The sequence below is a fragment of the Schistocerca cancellata genome, unplaced genomic scaffold (assembly GCF_023864275.1).
Source record: "Schistocerca cancellata isolate TAMUIC-IGC-003103 unplaced genomic scaffold, iqSchCanc2.1 HiC_scaffold_802, whole genome shotgun sequence".
Classification (NCBI taxonomy): Eukaryota; Metazoa; Arthropoda; class Insecta; order Orthoptera; family Acrididae; genus Schistocerca; species Schistocerca cancellata.
In genome coordinates this window covers 37522-58703 of record NW_026046813.1, presented here as the reverse complement: position 1 = coordinate 58703, position 21182 = coordinate 37522, and the positions used below count along the sequence as shown (strand labels likewise).

The 21182-nt window shown below is 43.2% G+C and overlaps 1 protein-coding gene across 1 annotated transcript; it reads right to left on the bottom strand.

Annotated features, from left to right (window-relative positions):
• Positions 1 to 6646: 6646 nt before the first annotated feature.
• Positions 6647 to 7153, bottom strand: LOC126143469 (ankyrin repeat and death domain-containing protein 1A-like). The gene has a single exon (XM_049915393.1). It carries the CDS (start codon positions 7151 to 7153, stop codon positions 6647 to 6649), a length of 507 nt encoding a protein of 168 aa, XP_049771350.1.
• Positions 7154 to 21182: the final 14029 nt, after the last annotated feature.

Sequence of the window (21182 nt, the reverse complement as noted above, 5' to 3'; positions counted from 1 at the left end):
AAGGCTTTTCGTGAAAAAGTAACACAATTGCCGATCGTTGCTGTGTCGTCAGTCTTCCATTGTCAGCCATTGCTGCTTACTAGTCTCCTAGTGGCAGTATCGTGAATTACGTCATTTCGTAACTCATTTGTTTTTCCAAGCTCCGCTGGTACTGCTGTAGAGATCCCAGTGGGATATCTAATGTGCGTCGTACATTGTGAAAGAAACAATTCGTAACACATTTCGCGCGCCACCCTGTATCTTTTAAAGCTCAAAATGACTTACAAAATTTTGAAGATCACCAGTAATAAAATTCTGAGTATACTAGTGCACAGGACTTTGACTAAAATATCCTAAAACTTGAAGTCATTTGTTATTTTCTTGTATGTCACAATGATTTGATGTGAACATAAATCTGGGAGGAGCTGGCTGGTGCGCAGTGGATGTGTTTATCTCGTACCACTGGCAAGACTTGTCACTCAACTGACGATCCGTCGTCACTTTGTCTCCAATGGAGTAACGTCACATTGTTCTACACTTTCTGTGCCACTAAATTCTATGTCAAACCCAGGATCACTATAGCCATCCTTTTTTGAAAGCAGTGCCTAAACAACAATACAGGGGACAGGTTGAAAGCGTGCATTTAGTTGTCAGATATGCAAAGCTGCACACAGTAAAGACAATATCTAATGGCTACCACATCAACCAAAACACGACATCCAGGCTACAAATGCAGGTCCAGGTGCCGTCTAGTGGCCGAACTGGTGCTCCGACAAATATAAGTGGGGGTGTTACTTTTTCGAAGCTCTGTTGTTAAGTTGCCCGAGTATACTCGGGATCTAAAGTTTCCACCAAAATAATAATAAACGAGATAACTCGGGGTTTTATGTTAAGGATTGATTTACTTATTTTTTACAGTAATTGTTATTCCTGATGTGAACGGTTTACAGGTGAGTCACATCAACAATCGCGCCTGGCTAGGTATCTGCTGTTTTCTCACCTGCCATCGACCTAAGATAACTGCAGAACGTAAGTGGGGCCAACGAATAAGAGTGGCCGACAGTGGGGAAAATACACCGATAATTTACTTTCAAACTTTCTTAGTAACTGAAAAACGTCGCAACCTCTACACAGTTTGCAGTTGTCAGTCTGTCAAAGTCCTCTAAGTAATATATTCTGTACTACATCTGACACAATCTTCCAATTGGAAACTGAAGTGGAATTCACATTCAGAAGACGAAGGCATTCTAACTGGGACCACAAAATTCTGGAATACAAGAAGCTGGGGCCTGTCTGAGTATAGTGCAAATTACAGTTTATCAGCACCAGAAATTTCTGATTCACCAGACATGCACACTAAATCTTTCCCGTATACGGTGATAACTATAAACGCTCAAAGGGAAGAGTCTCAACGTATTCCAGCCAAAAAATTGTGACATACGAAAAACAGCCAGGTGACTAGTTTTTTTCCAGTTCTACACACAAACACTAACTGCTGATTGGCGCACATAACTACACATGTAGGAGTCAATTGTTAATAAATTACTATGTTAAAATTCGTGAGTTATTAGCATTTTCTCCTGCTCTATATAAACTGTGTTTTACCAAAATAGTGGTTTCATTCATAAGTCTATTCTGTAAGGAGCAGAACGTAATACAGCACTGTGTTTCAGAGAAAATGTGAAAATTTTGAATCAGACAGTTATTCCTCTAGAAAAATGAAATTATTCTACACAATCAGAAGACATGCACAACTAACATCTTCACAGCCAAGTTCAAACGATATAATCTGTCTATACAGTGAACAGTTACCTGAAAAATCATAAAATTTTTGTTTCTGTTCTATAATAAAGTTACATAAAAAGTTTATTTAGTCTGTTGTACAGTTTAGTTTTGTTAACTTTCGATAGTGTTTGAATCCAAAATTGAGTTGTTAATTGATACCCAATACAATTACACTGAAGTGCCAAAGAAACTGGTAGAGGCATGCTTATTCAAATACAGAGAGATGTAAACATGCAGAATGTGGCGCTGTGGCTGGTAGCACCTATATAAGACAAGTGTCTGGCGCAGCTGTTAGATCAGTTACTGCTGCTGGAGTGGCAGGCTATCAAGATGAATATGGTGTTGCAGTCGGCGCAAGAGCAATGGAACAGAGCGTCTCTGAGACAGTAATGAAGTCGGGATTTTGCCGTACAACCATTTCACGAGTGTACCGTGAATATCAGGATCCGGTAAAACATCAAATCTCCTACATTGCCGTGGCCAGTAAAAAATCCTGAAAGACCTGGACCAATTACAACTGAAGAAAATCGTTCAACGTGACAAGTGCAACCCTCCTGAAAATTGCTGCAGATTTAAATGCTGGGTCATCAACAAGAGACAGTGTGCAAACCATTCAACGAAACATCGATATAGGCCAAAATGGTTCAAATGCCTCTGACAGGGTGTATACATGGACAAGGAAAAAAATATTCCCGAATATTTCCCGGTTAAAAATACACTTTCTCCCAGGTGAAAATAGACTTTTTCCGCGTTAAGTGACAGTATACTCTTCTTTGGCGCAGTAAAACTGGTCAATCTTTTGAATGTGTATGGTTTTATACACCGGGGTAGAATTTCCCGGCACTTTAGAAAACGAAATTCAGGGAGGGGGGCGGGACCACGTTTTGGAAGACCTTTGATGTGCAGCAATATGCATATTTTCGTATTACGAAGGTATAAATTTGAATTCCACCAAACACCGCATGTTACTTTCCGAAACTTTGAAATCGAGATTGCGATGTGCTTTTGTAAGACAGTCATAGCTCATGTCACGTGATCTCGTCAGCTGATGGCAGCATAGAACACGTAGTAAGCCAATAGCAAGATCACTCTTCAGTAGCGCGAACACACAAATAAGAAAAGTTAATGGTTTAAATTAATATACTTAGCATTCACATATAATTTTGGTCTCTAAGATTAACAAGCTGGAAGAGAAGCTGAGCTTCCACTACTATAGAATGTTGATCTTTTTTGAGCGTGTTACACCTTAAGAACATCACACATATGTGCCAGTAAAATTAATAACGACGTAAATGTCTGATCTTCTGGGCTCGAAATTCTTCTAAATGGTCGTCCTCAAAGAGTTGATTTTTAAATCAGAGTCAAACGCTTTGTGATTTAAGAAATTCATCGTACATTCTCGCACGTAGTTCATCGTGTGTAAAAGGAAACCTGCTTTGAATGTAACTCTTCTCAAACCACCATTCGCAATATTTTCCCGCGACCTGTTTCAGCAGTTGCAAGTGAGCGCCAGGTAACAGGCGTCAGCGCGCTTGCGCAGCTACGATGACGCAGGAAGCCCACATGTTCGTACGTGTAAAACAAAAGATCTTACATATGTCATAAAATAAACAAGACATCAGACGATACTTCAAGAGCGTCGAAATTTCGTGAACCATACTAAAACGAAGAATTCGGCTTAAAATGCACATTCGTATGTAAATTTTCTTGGAGTACCAGTACTGTATTATCTCATGTTTGGTTCTTTATTATGGCATAATGCCATACGTGCACTTGAAATGCAGCGAACAGTTGAAACTAGCCAATAGTGTGAAATTAAACACTTCTTTTCAAATAGTGTGGCAAATCTCTCTAGCAAACTGGCAAAAATAACTTCATTGTTCTGTAAGGCGATTAATGCTTGACTGTCACAGAAAAGTGAAAATAAAATCTGAAACTAATAACATATTTTAGGCTTCCGTAATTACGCGAACGTATTTTAATTCATGTGATAGCTCCCGGCCAAAGAAATCCGTTTGTTATTTTACGCGAGAGCAATAAACGAACAGGAAACAACAAAACCATTGAAGGTAAACACAGGTCAAGTGGTGACTCCCCACCTCAACTCAGACTGCTGTGTGCGTCAGCCCCAGATTTACTGTATTTCCGAACCGTGACAGTATTAAGTAGTGGCGCCCAGCCACACTTCTGTAACCAGAAGCGGGAGAAGATGTTACTCATACGCGACTCAACTGCGCATGCTCAACAGCCCGCCCGCAATTGCTCAAACGAATCTAATTCAAGCAGTTGCCACGTCACACTCATTGGGGGCAATTTGTTGTTATAAGGAATTACAGTCTTCTTAAAGCCTTTGACACACTTTGCTGTTGGCAGACGCTTGTATGAGCACTGTCTTTTTGTTGTATAAGGCACGTTTCCTTTGCAATGTAAGTTTTACTTTAGTTTTTTTTTTCTCTCGTTCACGTTTTGTTGCTGCAGTATTACTCTGCAGTAGCGGGATACAGTAATATCCTTTGTTAGAGTATTGGTTCTTACCAGTCAAAATCACAAAAAATTAACTGAAAACTAAAACAATGAAAAATTTCCGGAATTCTAAACAATTCCCGTGTTTTTCCCGGTTTTCTCCCGGATGGAAAAATTCCGGGTTTTTTTCCGGATCTCCCGGGTCGTATACACCCTGTTATACAGCTAACAGCAACACTTTTGTAGCCAGAAGCGAGAGAAGGTAGATGCGCAACTCAACTGCGCATGCGCATGGATGCGCTCGCAACTGCTCACAGTAAAAAGTTTTGACATCATGTTCATACTGTAACGTCTCTTAGCAAAAGACATATTATAATATAAAGAGAAAACATTGTGTGTCATGTTTTGTTCTTGTATAAAATTATGTACTGGTTTTTTTATTTATTTTAGATAATATGTGTCGGCGAGTACTGAAACCGCCACAAACGATAATATCAAACAAAGATGAGAATATAAATAATACAGAACGAACATTAATTTCTCTGTCGTCTTGTTGGAGTTACGTGAGTAGGACAGCCTGTGACGTGATAGTGTACGCTAGCGTAGCATGCTTTTGTCAAGATTGAGAGATGTACGCCATTACGTACTCATTGTAAAGGTGTGTAATAATATATTTAAATGTTTTGAATAGAGTTACTTAGTGAAACCTTGCATTACGATTTGTAATAAGCTTGCCTGGTATATTACCCCATCCCTGTAAGACATTTTCAGTTATTTAAATATTACTCGTGGTGCAGAGCTGCGCTACGAACGAACGAGCCGCTGCCGCGGCGCATTCAAACTGCATTAAATGAAACCAATCATACCGCAAAGAAGCGGGAAGGTAATAGTGAAATAAAATTATTTCTTTCAGCTTTCGGACTTGCAGAGCGGAGCAGCAGATTTTATGATGTGTTTTGCACGTTGACACGGGCTGCTCATAATATATTACTAACAGTACAAAGAAGATAATTTACCTTCATAACATAAAAGAAATCTTGCTGTGCTTAGTTCTGGTCTGGCAAACCTTATAGTAAAAACGTCTTTTTCTCCGATAATAGTCTCATGTTCTTGTGCTAGTCGTGGTACTTATTGGTGTTTTACTGTTAACAAAAATCCACTGCAAAATTTTGACGTTGAACTGTGACATCAGTATTCATAACAAAGTAATTTTCATTGACCTTTTCAATAACTATAAAGTAGGGAAGATATGTTGAACTTTATAGTGAGGTACAGTAACGAAAAAATGTTCCTTTAATAGAAAACCAGATCCAGAAGAATAAGAACATAATATTTATTTTTTGTTGAAAATCAATGATCCCAAGAAAGTCACGGCACATCATCACTAAAAGATATTTCGGGGCTCTTTTCGTAGTAACATATTTCATTTAATATATGAGTTGTTACGCGAGTAATAGTAAAACAAAGCAAATAATAAAAGAGCCAGCGAAAATACACATCGGAGGCAATACGTTGTTATGAAGCATTGCATAGGCTGCCTAAAGACTGACACATTTTTCTACTGGCAGACGATTGTATGAGCACTGTGTTGTATACATGCCAATTTCTTTGCAACTTAAGTTTTATTTTTTTTTCCCTCGTTCATGTTTTATTGCTGCAGTATTATTCTGCAGTAGCGGGATGCAGTAATATCTGTTGTTAGAGTATTATCTCTTACCAGTCAAAATTACAAAAAATTAACTGAAAACTAAAACATCCCAGAATTCTAAAAAATGCCCCGGGTTTTTCCAGGTTCTCCCGGTTGTCCCAGGTCGTGTACACCCTGCAGTATCAGCCCAACCACATTGTTTAAACACTGCTACCAGAATAAACACTGTTCAACGTAAGGAGCGTTTGTCGTTTGTGGACAGAGGAAAGTTTTGTGTACAGCACAGAAAGCAGAATAAAACAAAAAATTAAAGACTGTGGGCTTAAACTTTATTCAAATGCAATAGCCTTTATCACTATACATTTGGATTCACTGGTGCACAAGTGTATCATAACTTTTAACAAAAATACTACACAGTTCTATGACTAAAGCAATGTGTGCATGGATTAAGGGTTCCAAAATAAAGCTACGAATGTCTGTGGATGAAGTCTTGTGTGATGTTCAGCTGACACTTCCTCAAAAAGTTCGCACTTATATTATCTCATATACCTTTTACATCTGGATCTGAAGATATATGTTATTTAAGTAGATGTTTAAGTAGAAGTAGTGTGCCGAGTTGGTTTATTCTTGAGAGGATTAGACACTAAAACGAACTTGACTGCCTGCACGATGACATCTAGATCACTGTACCTGATCAAAGTTAGTTGGAATCTTTAACTGTTTTAGCTAAATATGTAGTGTGTACAGTAACAACAATAAAGTAAAACTTTATTACAAGTCAATGTAAGGACTGCAATCAGTGCTGAAAGCTCTATGTGTTGAATAGGTTGCCAAGTCCTCAGGTCTCCGGTTATTTACGTCAGTTATATCTTTTGTCGCGCCCGCCAGGAGCAGTGCATTCACTACGTGCACTCTATCATCTTCTTCACCAGTATCCACACCCGCAGCCACGTGGAGTGCAGTCTGCCCCGTGGCATCCTGAGCGTCTACTCGTGCAGACGCTCTCACCAGCATCCATATCACATCCGAGTTCACTCTCTGAGCTGCCAGGTGTAGGGGCGTCCTCCCATCCGAGTTGACACTGTTGGCATCCAGTCCCGCATCGAGCAGGTACCTCACAGTGCTGGCGTGCCCTCCGTCGGCCGCCAGGTGCAGCGCCGTGTTTCCTGAGCCGTCTCGGGCGTCCTTTGGCACTCCGGCGAGCAGCAGCGCCCACGCTTCTCGTGCCCTCCCACTGCGAGCGGCCTCCATAAGTCTGGCCACCATCTGCTGCTTCATCCTGTCTGGCATATTGCTGCAAAACACATCACGTGACGTGGGAATGCTTACATCTGCGCGCGCGCACATATATACACACACACACGCACACACACACACACACACACACACACACACACACACACACCATATGCCACTGTACAGTGTCACTTGAGGATCTTAGTGCCGAGTTTTCACTCAGACGGCGCTTTGGCGTTAGGTGGTTTTTTTCCGTGTGTGATCGCTGGCCGGAGCTTAGCTGGAGGCATGTCAGGAGGAAAGAGGTGGCTGCCTTGTCGTGGGGACAGTTCGGCTCGGCGGAGGTTGTTTGCGTCTGGGCGCCGAGTGGGGTCGTATGGGAAGACCGGACCGTCATTTTACGAGTAACAGTGTGGACAGCGGCGTGGTGTGCCGTGTAACTTGATTCGCAAGGGGAGCAAAATCTCGCCTGTTGTAGTTTGTCGAGCCTGAGTTTGATCGCTATCCTCGTTTAGCGTCCCGTGGATGTATATCGAGGGTTTACGCTGTTCTCCCTACTCTACTAGACGCTGGTGACGGAAGTGCGTCGTTCAGCGGCACGTTAGTCAGGGTGCTTTATGTCTGATCTTCAACTGCTTAGTCTTCGAGCGGCACTCCTTAGAGGTTGCCTTGCGCAGTTAGATTTGGTCTTGTGGTGCTTCCGCTCTCCGTTAACGAAGGTGAAGCTCGATTCGGCACTCCGTACGACGCTCGGCACCTCAGCAGGCGGGTCGGAGCCACCTTCGCGACTAAACGGAAGACTTTGGACTGAGACGTCTTGTGTTTTGCATATTGTTCATAAACTGTTGTTTTGGTATTAAGTTGGCTGAGGTTTCTTATGGATTTCCCGGCATTTGGTCTGTTGTCCGGTCCGTGCTAGGTCTCGTTATTTTAAAAGTCGGTCCTTATTTTTGCTTAGTAGGATTTTGGTTCACTGCCTGGTGGTTCTGGTAGTACGCCGGGTCGCTGTGGCTGTGTTGCATTTTGCATGGGGCTGTGTGCTCGGAGCCGTGGAGCGCCATTTGTGTGAACCGCTTCACTGGGGAGTACTGATCGGCCCATTCTTGGTCCTCTGATGTATAAAATGATTTTATTATTATTATTATTATTATAAAGTAAGATTATCACTTAAATGATTTAATTCTTGTTGCGTTAATTGCAACTTGGGCACTGAGAAATTTAGTACTGTAATTAGGGAAGATTTAATAGTGGCACATGCCTCTGTACCTGTTTCGTAATCTGTTAATTACCGAAAGACCTTAAGCTCATAGTCATATGATGTGACTGGTGTACTGTTACAAGTATTAAAATGTTTCAGGTAGCTATTACTTGGGTGGAACCCCAACGGAGAGAGCAGTTGCGTGTCCGTTGTTGGCGCGGCCTGGTGTCTCTTGTTCATTTTGGTGCACCTGAGTGAAGTATTGTGTTGCCTCCTCCCATCGTGTTCTTCTCATAAACATTTCCTTCGAGGCATTTTTGTTAACTTTATGCTAGTATTATTTCAATTTCTTACATTGGTAAAATTGTGTGCCCTCATTACGCACACTGTCATAGCGGAGTTCATGTTCCATTGTAATTTCTTAAACTCCATTGTGTGTGCCCTTCGTGATACATATTGTTTGTCATAATAGATTTGAGTGTGGGAATTATAATGTCTCATATATCATGACGTGCGTGTGTAATGGTGCAGTAAATGGATGACAGGAAATCACGAATCCACAATACTCTGTAGGCACACAGAGTGAGGAAAGGTGTCGAAAGCCTTCTGCAAATCTAAAAATACGATAATTTGACATCCCCAGGCGATAGTACTCATTACTTCACGAGTGTAAACAGCTAGTTGTATTTCACAAGAACGATATTTTCTGAATCGATGCTGACTATATGTCAATAAATAGTTTTCTTCGAGGTACTTCATAATGTTCGAATACAGTATATGTTCTAAAACCCTACTGCAAATCGACGTTAGTGATATTGGCGTGTAATTCAGCGGCTTACTCGTACTTCCCTTTTTGCGTATTGGTGTGACTTGAGCAGTTTTCTAGTCTTTAGGTACGGATCTTTCTGTGAGCGAGAGGTTGTATATAACTGCTAAGTATGGAGCTATTTTATCAGCATACTGTGAGAGGAACCTGACTGGTTTACAATCTGGACTGGAAACCTTGCCTTTATTAAGTGATTTAAGCTGCTTTGTTACACCGAGGGTATCTACTTCTATGTTTCTCATCCTGGAAGTTGTAAATATGTAAGCAATAAACTTAATACGATTTGTTACTGTATAACAGTTCTCTCAAGCTGCACATCAAAGAAAATAATAATTGTGTACTGTGGCAGCAGAATCTGTATTGCAACATGCTGCAATCTTTTGGGGGAAACTAATGCTAGCAAGTGTCGTTTCAGAGCCGAAAGGAGAACTATAGGAGCTGTGGTGAATGCAGCTCGTAGAAGTGCATTGGAGGCTCTATTTATAAAAAACCATTGCCTTCCATCCCTCTGCTTATAAATTTGCCAAGTAATGTATTTTTGGTAACTCTGATGATATGCAGCCTGTAGTTAGAGAAGAGGGCATTCACTCACCTAACACAAGAAACTAGGAAATAAATGTCCAAAATTCAAATACAATATTAAAACGAAATGGGCCACTGCAAACTGGAATCGAGCTGTGCAACAGACTACACCTTCACTTGGAAATGATGGACATTTCAGCACTTAAAAAAAGTTTTTACGACTACCTAATTCAGAAGTGTTATGATGCAGCTGAGAACAAAGCAGGTTCAGAACCTAAAGGTTCCATTATCACTGCACATGGTGAACAGAAATGCCTCCGAATTTTTATGCTGTTCTCAGGTATTACATGTTACGCATATTACTCGTCTAATTCCCAGCTTCGCTGACGCAAGCTGCAACCCTCTGCCACTACAGGGTTCCAAATTGTATTTTTTTAAACATTGCTGGGTGTAACTTAATTATGTTTGTTCGTGACAAACAGCATGCTGCAATCTAGTTTATAACCACAGAAAACGTACCTACAATTGATATCCATAGAAAAATGGAAGCTGTGTACAGTGATGATTATCAACATCACTAAGGCATTACGGACTCCCTACAAACGCTGGGTCTCTTTTTTTTTATGTACCGTGAACTTACTAGTTTGCACCTGAAGACGCAGCTGCACCTGAAGATGCATCTTTAAGTGCCGTGAAACTGATGGTGCACAAAACTAAAAGAATCCTACAGCTGAAGTGGTTTTATTTGTTGACATGACAGACTGTGCTTGCAGTTGCCCACACTGTGAAGCGTTTTGCATGTGTGGCAGAGCTGAGAGTGGACGACCGCATACGGTAACTGCTGAGACTATTTAGAATTGGCTTGATGAACTACTGGATAATACAGACACAGCTCTTAGATGAGTGTGGTATATCACAGAAAACTAATGTATGGTGAGTCCCTTGAATGCTCACTCCTGACATGAAATATGTCAACAACTTCCTTTGGCTTTTAAGTGGGAGGGCGTAGTTTCTTAACAACGCTGACCAGTGATGAAAGCTGGGTTTACCAGTTTGACTCAATGTCAAATTGCTGATGTCTATACGATCATCACTGTACACAGCCTTCATTCTTCTGTGGATTTCAATTACAGGCACGTCTACTGTGGTTAGAAACTCTACTACAACAAGCTGTTTCTCATGCACCGTCATAGTTATGTTAAACACTGCATGTTACGCACTGCAATTTGCAGCCCTATAGTGACAGAAGGTTACAACTAGCATCGGCGAAGCAGGAAATTCTACTGCGAAGTGTATTTATTTATGTCTGGAATCTAATCCCAAACGCCTGGATCGATTCCAACCAACTGTAGCGCAACAACAGTTGGCCTCATGAGTATCAGCACTGGAGGGCTTATAACTTCCTTATAGAGTGAAGCTAATGGCAAAAATGTTTTTTTAGCCCATCGTATATAGGCTGTTCTGGATGCCAGGTTCATTGTGTGGAAATGCGGCATACCTTCTTGACATTTTTTGTAGGGCAACTTACACGTCAGAGGGGTAAAAAAAATCTGTTTTCAAGCTCCTGACGTGTATGCTGCATGACACCATAGACATGTTGTGAAAAGTTATCTGCCTTTTTATCTATGTTCAGCAGGGGCTCCATGTACAGATAGCCACACCTGCTGAAAGGCTGTGTGACAGGGTATGCACAGAGGAAAGGAGGCACGTTGAATAATGGGCTGAGAGGGGGTAGGAAGGAATGGGGAATGGACAAGGGGGGGGGGAGACATGGGAGGAGGATATGAATAGGGAGATGGTGCAGGAATTATATACAGATGGGAGGGAGTAGGACGTGATGCAGACAGGGAGACAGAAGGGAGAATATGGGGAGTGGGTAGAGAAGGTGTGGGTGAGGAGATGAATAGAGAGTACGAGGACATGGAGATAGACTAAGGTAAGGGTTTAGGAGATGTAACAAATATGTCAAACATGTACGTGGACAAAGCCACAGGATAAAATCTAGAGTTCACGAAAATGTAAGAAGAAGCATAAAGGTTGTACAGGACTAAATATCAGCAAAGCCGATTTCAGGCTAGCATCAGGTTTCCTAGATTGTTTCAACCTGAAAGTGAAACGGGGCAGTTGGTACCACAATACAAAACGACCAAGGAGGATGAGCTACACGGACTTAGAGGATGCAGTTCTTGAGTGGACGAGGCGCCTGCAGTCAGCACTACCAGTTGCATGGGAAACAAATGTTTCAAAGTTTTATATTTCCAGTATTAAGGAAAAATGAGCACGCTTTAACTCCTGCCGACTTCAGACCTAAAGTCGTATTCAGCCAATGGTTCTTTTAGCTCATCACAGTCAATCCTCACTTCATGTATGTGTGATTTTCATGGAAGAAGTTGCAATATCATGTTTGTGCCGGTTTAAAATTGTAAGTGAAGGCATCGAGGAGTTACGGACGTTTATGCAGCGTGTTTTGAAACACGAAGAGCAGAGACGCGCCGCGCCGCCTGGCCCAGTAAGCGTAGTTTGCTTTGATATAGGAGCGTGTGGCGGCGTAAAAAAAGACTAGTTTCCACAGTGGAATGAATGGAGAGTAACGGAAAGTGTTTAATTTGTAACTACATAAGACGAGAACGTAGCTTTTGCGTGCGCTTGTGTAATCCGTTTTTCTCTTCGGTTTGTATTTACGCCTTTGAGTGCGTTTTTGCCTGGGACGGTGAGGTCGTATCTAGTTGAAATTGATATCACGTACTGAGAACGGTAGTCGCTTGGCGGTGTCAAAGTTTTAAAATTGTAAGTGAAGGCATCGAGGAGTTACGGACGTTTATGCAGCGTGTTTTGAAACACGAAGAGCAGAGACGCGCCGCGCCGCCTGGCCCAGTAAGCGTAGTTTGCTTTGATATAGGAGCGTGTGGCGGCGTAAAAAAAGACTAGTTTCCACAGTGGAATGAATGGAGAGTAACGGAAAGTGTTTAATTTGTAACTACATAAGACGAGAACGTAGCTTTTGCGTGCGCTTGTGTAATCCGTTTTTCTCTTCGGTTTGTATTTACGCCTTTGAGTGCGTTTTTGCCTGGGACGGTGAGGTCGTATCTAGTTGAAATTGATATCACGTACTGAGAACGGTAGTCGCTTGGCGGTGTCAAAGTTTTAAAATTGTAAGTGAAGGCATCGAGGAGTTACGGACGTTTATGCAGCGTGTTTTGAAACACGAAGAGCAGAGACGCGCCGCGCCGCCTGGCCCAGTAAGCGTAGTTTGCTTTGATATAGGACCGTGTGGCGACGTAAAAAAATACTAGTTTCCACAGTGGAATGAATGGAGAGTAACGGAAAGTGTTTAATTTGTAACTACATAAGACGAGAACGTAGCTTTTGCGTGCGCTTGTGTAATCCGTTTTTCTCTTCGGTTTGTATTTACGCCTTTGAGTGCGTTTTTGCCTGGGACGGTGAGGTCGTATCTAGTTGAAATTGATATCACGTACTGAGAACGGTAGTCGCTTGGCGGTGTCAAAGTTTTAAAATTGTAAGTGAAGGCATCGAGGAGTTACGGACGTTTATGCAGCGTGTTTTGAAACACGAAGAGCAGAGACGCGCCGCGCCGCCTGGCCCAGTAAGCGTAGTTTGCTTTGATATAGGAGCGTGTGGCGGCGTAAAAAAAGACTAGTTTCCACAGTGGAATGAATGGAGAGTAACGGAAAGTGTTTAATTTGTAACTACATAAGACGAGAACGTAGCTTTTGCGTGCGCTTGTGTAATCCGTTTTTCTCTTCGGTTTGTATTTACGCCTTTGAGTGCGTTTTTGCCTGGGACGGTGAGGTCGTATCTAGTTGAAATTGATATCACGTACTGAGAACGGTAGTCGCTTGGCGGTGTCAAAGTTTTAAAATTGTAAGTGAAGGCATCGAGGAGTTACGGACGTTTATGCAGCGTGTTTTGAAACACGAAGAGCAGAGACGCGCCGCGCCGCCTGGCCCAGTAAGCGTAGTTTGCTTTGATATAGGAGCGTGTGGCGGCGTAAAAAAAGACTAGTTTCCACAGTGGAATGAATGGAGAGTAACGGAAAGTGTTTAATTTGTAACTACATAAGACGAGAACGTAGCTTTTGCGTGCGCTTGTGTAATCCGTTTTTCTCTTCGGTTTGTATTTACGCCTTTGAGTGCGTTTTTGCCTGGGACGGTGAGGTCGTATCTAGTTGAAATTGATATCACGTACTGAGAACGGTAGTCGCTTGGCGGTGTCAAAGTTTTAAAATTGTAAGTGAAGGCATCGAGGAGTTACGGACGTTTATGCAGCGTGTTTTGAAACACGAAGAGCAGAGACGCGCCGCGCCGCCTGGCCCAGTAAGCGTAGTTTGCTTTGATATAGGAGCGTGTGGCGGCGTAAAAAAAGACTAGTTTCCACAGTGGAATGAATGGAGAGTAACGGAAAGTGTTTAATTTGTAACTACATAAGACGAGAACGTAGCTTTTGCGTGCGCTTGTGTAATCCGTTTTTCTCTTCGGTTTGTATTTACGCCTTTGAGTGCGTTTTTGCCTGGGACGGTGAGGTCGTATCTAGTTGAAATTGATATCACGTACTGAGAACGGTAGTCGCTTGGCGGTGTCAAAGTTTTAAAATTGTAAGTGAAGGCATCGAGGAGTTACGGACGTTTATGCAGCGTGTTTTGAAACACGAAGAGCAGAGACGCGCCGCGCCGCCTGGCCCAGTAAGCGTAGTTTGCTTTGATATAGGACCGTGTGGCGACGTAAAAAAATACTAGTTTCCACAGTGGAATGAATGGAGAGTAACGGAAAGTGTTTAATTTGTAACTACATAAGACGAGAACGTAGCTTTTGCGTGCGCTTGTGTAATCCGTTTTTCTCTTCGGTTTGTATTTACGCCTTTGAGTGCGTTTTTGCCTGGGACGGTGAGGTCGTATCTAGTTGAAATTGATATCACGTACTGAGAACGGTAGTCGCTTGGCGGTGTCAAAGTTTTAAAATTGTAAGTGAAGGCATCGAGGAGTTACGGACGTTTATGCAGCGTGTTTTGAAACACGAAGAGCAGAGACGCGCCGCGCCGCCTGGCCCAGTAAGCGTAGTTTGCTTTGATATAGGAGCGTGTGGCGGCGTAAAAAAAGACTAGTTTCCACAGTGGAATGAATGGAGAGTAACGGAAAGTGTTTAATTTGTAACTACATAAGACGAGAACGTAGCTTTTGCGTGCGCTTGTGTAATCCGTTTTTCTCTTCGGTTTGTATTTACGCCTTTGAGTGCGTTTTTGCCTGGGACGGTGAGGTCGTATCTAGTTGAAATTGATATCACGTACTGAGAACGGTAGTCGCTTGGCGGTGTCAAAGTTTTAAAATTGTAAGTGAAGGCATCGAGGAGTTACGGACGTTTATGCAGCGTGTTTTGAAACACGAAGAGCAGAGACGCGCCGCGCCGCCTGGCCCAGTAAGCGTAGTTTGCTTTGATATAGGACCGTGTGGCGACGTAAAAAAATACTAGTTTCCACAGTGGAATGAATGGAGAGTAACGGAAAGTGTTTAATTTGTAACTACATAAGACGAGAACGTAGCTTTTGCGTGCGCTTGTGTAATCCGTTTTTCTCTTCGGTTTGTATTTACGCCTTTGAGTGCGTTTTTGCCTGGGACGGTGAGGTCGTATCTAGTTGAAATTGATATCACGTACTGAGAACGGTAGTCGCTTGGCGGTGTCAAAGTTTTAAAATTGTAAGTGAAGGCATCGAGGAGTTACGGACGTTTATGCAGCGTGTTTTGAAACACGAAGAGCAGAGACGCGCCGCGCCGCCTGGCCCAGTAAGCGTAGTTTGCTTTGATATAGGAGCGTGTGGCGGCGTAAAAAAAGACTAGTTTCCACAGTGGAATGAATGGAGAGTAACGGAAAGTGTTTAATTTGTAACTACATAAGACGAGAACGTAGCTTTTGCGTGCGCTTGTGTAATCCGTTTTTCTCTTCGGTTTGTATTTACGCCTTTGAGTGCGTTTTTGCCTGGGACGGTGAGGTCGTATCTAGTTGAAATTGATATCACGTACTGAGAACGGTAGTCGCTTGGCGGTGTCAAAGTTTTAAAATTGTAAGTGAAGGCATCGAGGAGTTACGGACGTTTATGCAGCGTGTTTTGAAACACGAAGAGCAGAGACGCGCCGCGCCGCCTGGCCCAGTAAGCGTAGTTTGCTTTGATATAGGAGCGTGTGGCGGCGTAAAAAAAGACTAGTTTCCACAGTGGAATGAATGGAGAGTAACGGAAAGTGTTTAATTTGTAACTACATAAGACGAGAACGTAGCTTTTGCGTGCGCTTGTGTAATCCGTTTTTCTCTTCGGTTTGTATTTACGCCTTTGAGTGCGTTTTTGCCTGGGACGGTGAGGTCGTATCTAGTTGAAATTGATATCACGTACTGAGAACGGTAGTCGCTTGGCGGTGTCAAAGTTTTAAAATTGTAAGTGAAGGCATCGAGGAGTTACGGACGTTTATGCAGCGTGTTTTGAAACACGAAGAGCAGAGACGCGCCGCGCCGCCTGGCCCAGTAAGCGTAGTTTGCTTTGATATAGGACCGTGTGGCGACGTAAAAAAATACTAGTTTCCACAGTGGAATGAATGGAGAGTAACGGAAAGTGTTTAATTTGTAACTACATAAGACGAGAACGTAGCTTTTGCGTGCGCTTGTGTAATCCGTTTTTCTCTTCGGTTTGTATTTACGCCTTTGAGTGCGTTTTTGCCTGGGACGGTGAGGTCGTATCTAGTTGAAATTGATATCACGTACTGAGAACGGTAGTCGCTTGGCGGTGTCAAAGTTTTAAAATTGTAAGTGAAGGCATCGAGGAGTTACGGACGTTTATGCAGCGTGTTTTGAAACACGAAGAGCAGAGACGCGCCGCGCCGCCTGGCCCAGTAAGCGTAGTTTGCTTTGATATAGGACCGTGTGGCGACGTAAAAAAATACTAGTTTCCACAGTGGAATGAATGGAGAGTAACGGAAAGTGTTTAATTTGTAACTACATAAGACGAGAACGTAGCTTTTGCGTGCGCTTGTGTAATCCGTTTTTCTCTTCGGTTTGTATTTACGCCTTTGAGTGCGTTTTTGCCTGGGACGGTGAGGTCGTATCTAGTTGAAATTGATATCACGTACTGAGAACGGTAGTCGCTTGGCGGTGTCAAAGTTTTAAAATTGTAAGTGAAGGCATCGAGGAGTTACGGACGTTTATGCAGCGTGTTTTGAAACACGAAGAGCAGAGACGCGCCGCGCCGCCTGGCCCAGTAAGCGTAGTTTGCTTTGATATAGGAGCGTGTGGCGGCGTAAAAAAAGACTAGTTTCCACAGTGGAATGAATGGAGAGTAACGGAAAGTGTTTAATTTGTAACTACATAAGACGAGAACGTAGCTTTTGCGTGCGCTTGTGTAATCCGTTTTTCTCTTCGGTTTGTATTTACGCCTTTGAGTGCGTTTTTGCCTGGGACGGTGAGGTCGTATCTAGTTGAAATTGATATCACGTACTGAGAACGGTAGTCGCTTGGCGGTGTCAAAGTTTTAAAATTGTAAGTGAAGGCATCGAGGAGTTACGGACGTTTATGCAGCGTGTTTTGAAACACGAAGAGCAGAGACGCGCCGCGCCGCCTGGCCCAGTAAGCGTAGTTTGCTTTGATATAGGACCGTGTGGCGACGTAAAAAAATACTAGTTTCCACAGTGGAATGAATGGAGAGTAACGGAAAGTGTTTAATTTGTAACTACATAAGACGAGAACGTAGCTTTTGCGTGCGCTTGTGTAATCCGTTTTTCTCTTCGGTTTGTATTTACGCCTTTGAGTGCGTTTTTGCCTGGGACGGTGAGGTCGTATCTAGTTGAAATTGATATCACGTACTGAGAACGGTAGTCGCTTGGCGGTGTCAAAGTTTTAAAATTGTAAGTGAAGGCATCGAGGAGTTACGGACGTTTATGCAGCGTGTTTTGAAACACGAAGAGCAGAGACGCGCCGCGCCGCCTGGCCCAGTAAGCGTAGTTTGCTTTGATATAGGAGCGTGTGGCGGCGTAAAAAAAGACTAGTTTCCACAGTGGAATGAATGGAGAGTAACGGAAAGTGTTTAATTTGTAACTACATAAGACGAGAACGTAGCTTTTGCGTGCGCTTGTGTAATCCGTTTTTCTCTTCGGTTTGTATTTACGCCTTTGAGTGCGTTTTTGCCTGGGACGGTGAGGTCGTATCTAGTTGAAATTGATATCACGTACTGAGAACGGTAGTCGCTTGGCGGTGTCAAAGTTTTAAAATTGTAAGTGAAGGCATCGAGGAGTTACGGACGTTTATGCAGCGTGTTTTGAAACACGAAGAGCAGAGACGCGCCGCGCCGCCTGGCCCAGTAAGCGTAGTTTGCTTTGATATAGGAGCGTGTGGCGGCGTAAAAAAAGACTAGTTTCCACAGTGGAATGAATGGAGAGTAACGGAAAGTGTTTAATTTGTAACTACATAAGACGAGAACGTAGCTTTTGCGTGCGCTTGTGTAATCCGTTTTTCTCTTCGGTTTGTATTTACGCCTTTGAGTGCGTTTTTGCCTGGGACGGTGAGGTCGTATCTAGTTGAAATTGATATCACGTACTGAGAACGGTAGTCGCTTGGCGGTGTCAAAGTTTTAAAATTGTAAGTGAAGGCATCGAGGAGTTACGGACGTTTATGCAGCGTGTTTTGAAACACGAAGAGCAGAGACGCGCCGCGCCGCCTGGCCCAGTAAGCGTAGTTTGCTTTGATATAGGACCGTGTGGCGACGTAAAAAAAGACTAGTTTCCACAGTGGAATGAATGGAGAGTAACGGAAAGTGTTTAATTTGTAACTACATAAGACGAGAACGTAGCTTTTGCGTGCGCTTGTGTAATCCGTTTTTCTCTTCGGTTTGTATTTACGCCTTTGAGTGCGTTTTTGCCTGGGACGGTGAGGTCGTATCTAGTTGAAATTGATATCACGTACTGAGAACGGTAGTCGCTTGGCGGTGTCAAAGTTTTAAAATTGTAAGTGAAGGCATCGAGGAGTTACGGACGTTTATGCAGCGTGTTTTGAAACACGAAGAGCAGAGACGCGCCGCGCCGCCTGGCCCAGTAAGCGTAGTTTGCTTTGATATAGGACCGTGTGGCGACGTAAAAAAAGACTAGTTTCCACAGTGGAATGAATGGAGAGTAACGGAAAGTGTTTAATTTGTAACTACATAAGACGAGAACGTAGCTTTTGCGTGCGCTTGTGTAATCCGTTTTTCTCTTCGGTTTGTATTTACGCCTTTGAGTGCGTTTTTGCCTGGGACGGTGAGGTCGTATCTAGTTGAAATTGATATCACGTACTGAGAACGGTAGTCGCTTGGCGGTGTCAAAGTTTTAAAATTGTAAGTGAAGGCATCGAGGAGTTACGGACGTTTATGCAGCGTGTTTTGAAACACGAAGAGCAGAGACGCGCCGCGCCGCCTGGCCCAGTAAGCGTAGTTTGCTTTGATATAGGACCGTGTGGCGACGTAAAAAAAGACTAGTTTCCACAGTGGAATGAATGGAGAGTAACGGAAAGTGTTTAATTTGTAACTACATAAGACGAGAACGTAGCTTTTGCGTGCGCTTGTGTAATCCGTTTTTCTCTTCGGTTTGTATTTACGCCTTTGAGTGCGTTTTTGCCTGGGACGGTGAGGTCGTATCTAGTTGAAATTGATATCACGTACTGAGAACGGTAGTCGCTTGGCGGTGTCAAAGTTTTAAAATTGTAAGTGAAGGCATCGAGGAGTTACGGACGTTTATGCAGCGTGTTTTGAAACACGAAGAGCAGAGACGCGCCGCGCCGCCTGGCCCAGTAAGCGTAGTTTGCTTTGATATAGGAGCGTGTGGCGGCGTAAAAAAAGACTAGTTTCCACAGTGGAATGAATGGAGAGTAACGGAAAGTGTTTAATTTGTAACTACATAAGACGAGAACGTAGCTTTTGCGTGCGCTTGTGTAATCCGTTTTTCTCTTCGGTTTGTATTTACGCCTTTGAGTGCGTTTTTGCCTGGGACGGTGAGGTCGTATCTAGTTGAAATTGATATCACGTACTGAGAACGGTAGTCGCTTGGCGGTGTCAAAGTTTTAAAATTGTAAGTGAAGGCATCGAGGAGTTACGGACGTTTATGCAGCGTGTTTTGAAACACGAAGAGCAGAGACGCGCCGCGCCGCCTGGCCCAGTAAGCGTAGTTTGCTTTGATATAGGACCGTGTGGCGACGTAAAAAAATACTAGTTTCCACAGTGGAATGAATGGAGAGTAACGGAAAGTGTTTAATTTGTAACTACATAAGACGAGAACGTAGCTTTTGCGTGCGCTTGTGTAATCCGTTTTTCTCTTCGGTTTGTATTTACGCCTTTGAGTGCGTTTTTGCCTGGGACGGTGAGGTCGTATCTAGTTGAAATTGATATCACGTACTGAGAACGGTAGTCGCTTGGCGGTGTCAAAGTTTTAAAATTGTAAGTGAAGGCATCGAGGAGTTACGGACGTTTATGCAGCGTGTTTTGAAACACGAAGAGCAGAGACGCGCCGCGCCGCCTGGCCCAGTAAGCGTAGTTTGCTTTGATATAGGAGCGTGTGGCGGCGTAAAAAAAGACTAGTTTCCACAGTGGAATGAATGGAGAGTAACGGAAAGTGTTTAATTTGTAACTACATAAGACGAGAACGTAGCTTTTGCGTGCGCTTGTGTAATCCGTTTTTCTCTTCGGTTTGTATTTACGCCTTTGAGTGCGTTTTTGCCTGGGACGGTGAGGTCGTATCTAGTTGAAATTGATATCACGTACTGAGAACGGTAGTCGCTTGGCGGTGTCAAAGTTTTAAAATTGTAAGTGAAGGCATCGAGGAGTTACGGACGTTTATGCAGCGTGTTTTGAAACACGAAGAGCAGAGACGCGCCGCGCCGCCTGGCCCAGTAAGCGTAGTTTGCTTTGATATAGGAGCGTGTGGCGGCGTAAAAAAAGACTAGTTTCCACAGTGGAATGAATGGAGAGTAACGGAAAGTGTTTAATTTGTAACTACATAAGACGAGAACGTAGCTTTTGCGTGCGCTTGTGTAATCCGTTTTTCTCTTCGGTTTGTATTTACGCCTTTGAGTGCGTTTTTGCCTGGGACGGTGAGGTCGTATCTAGTTGAAATTGATATCACGTACTGAGAACGGTAGTCGCTTGGCGGTGTCAAAGTTTTAAAATTGTAAGTGAAGGCATCGAGGAGTTACGGACGTTTATGCAGCGTGTTTTGAAACACGAAGAGCAGAGACGCGCCGCGCCGCCTGGCCCAGTAAGCGTAGTTTGCTTTGATATAGGACCGTGTGGCGACGTAAAAAAAGACTAGTTTCCACAGTGGAATGAATGGAGAGTAACGGAAAGTGTTTAATTTGTAACTACATAAGACGAGAACGTAGCTTTTGCGTGCGCTTGTGTAATCCGTTTTTCTCTTCGGTTTGTATTTACGCCTTTGAGTGCGTTTTTGCCTGGGACGGTGAGGTCGTATCTAGTTGAAATTGATATCACGTACTGAGAACGGTAGTCGCTTG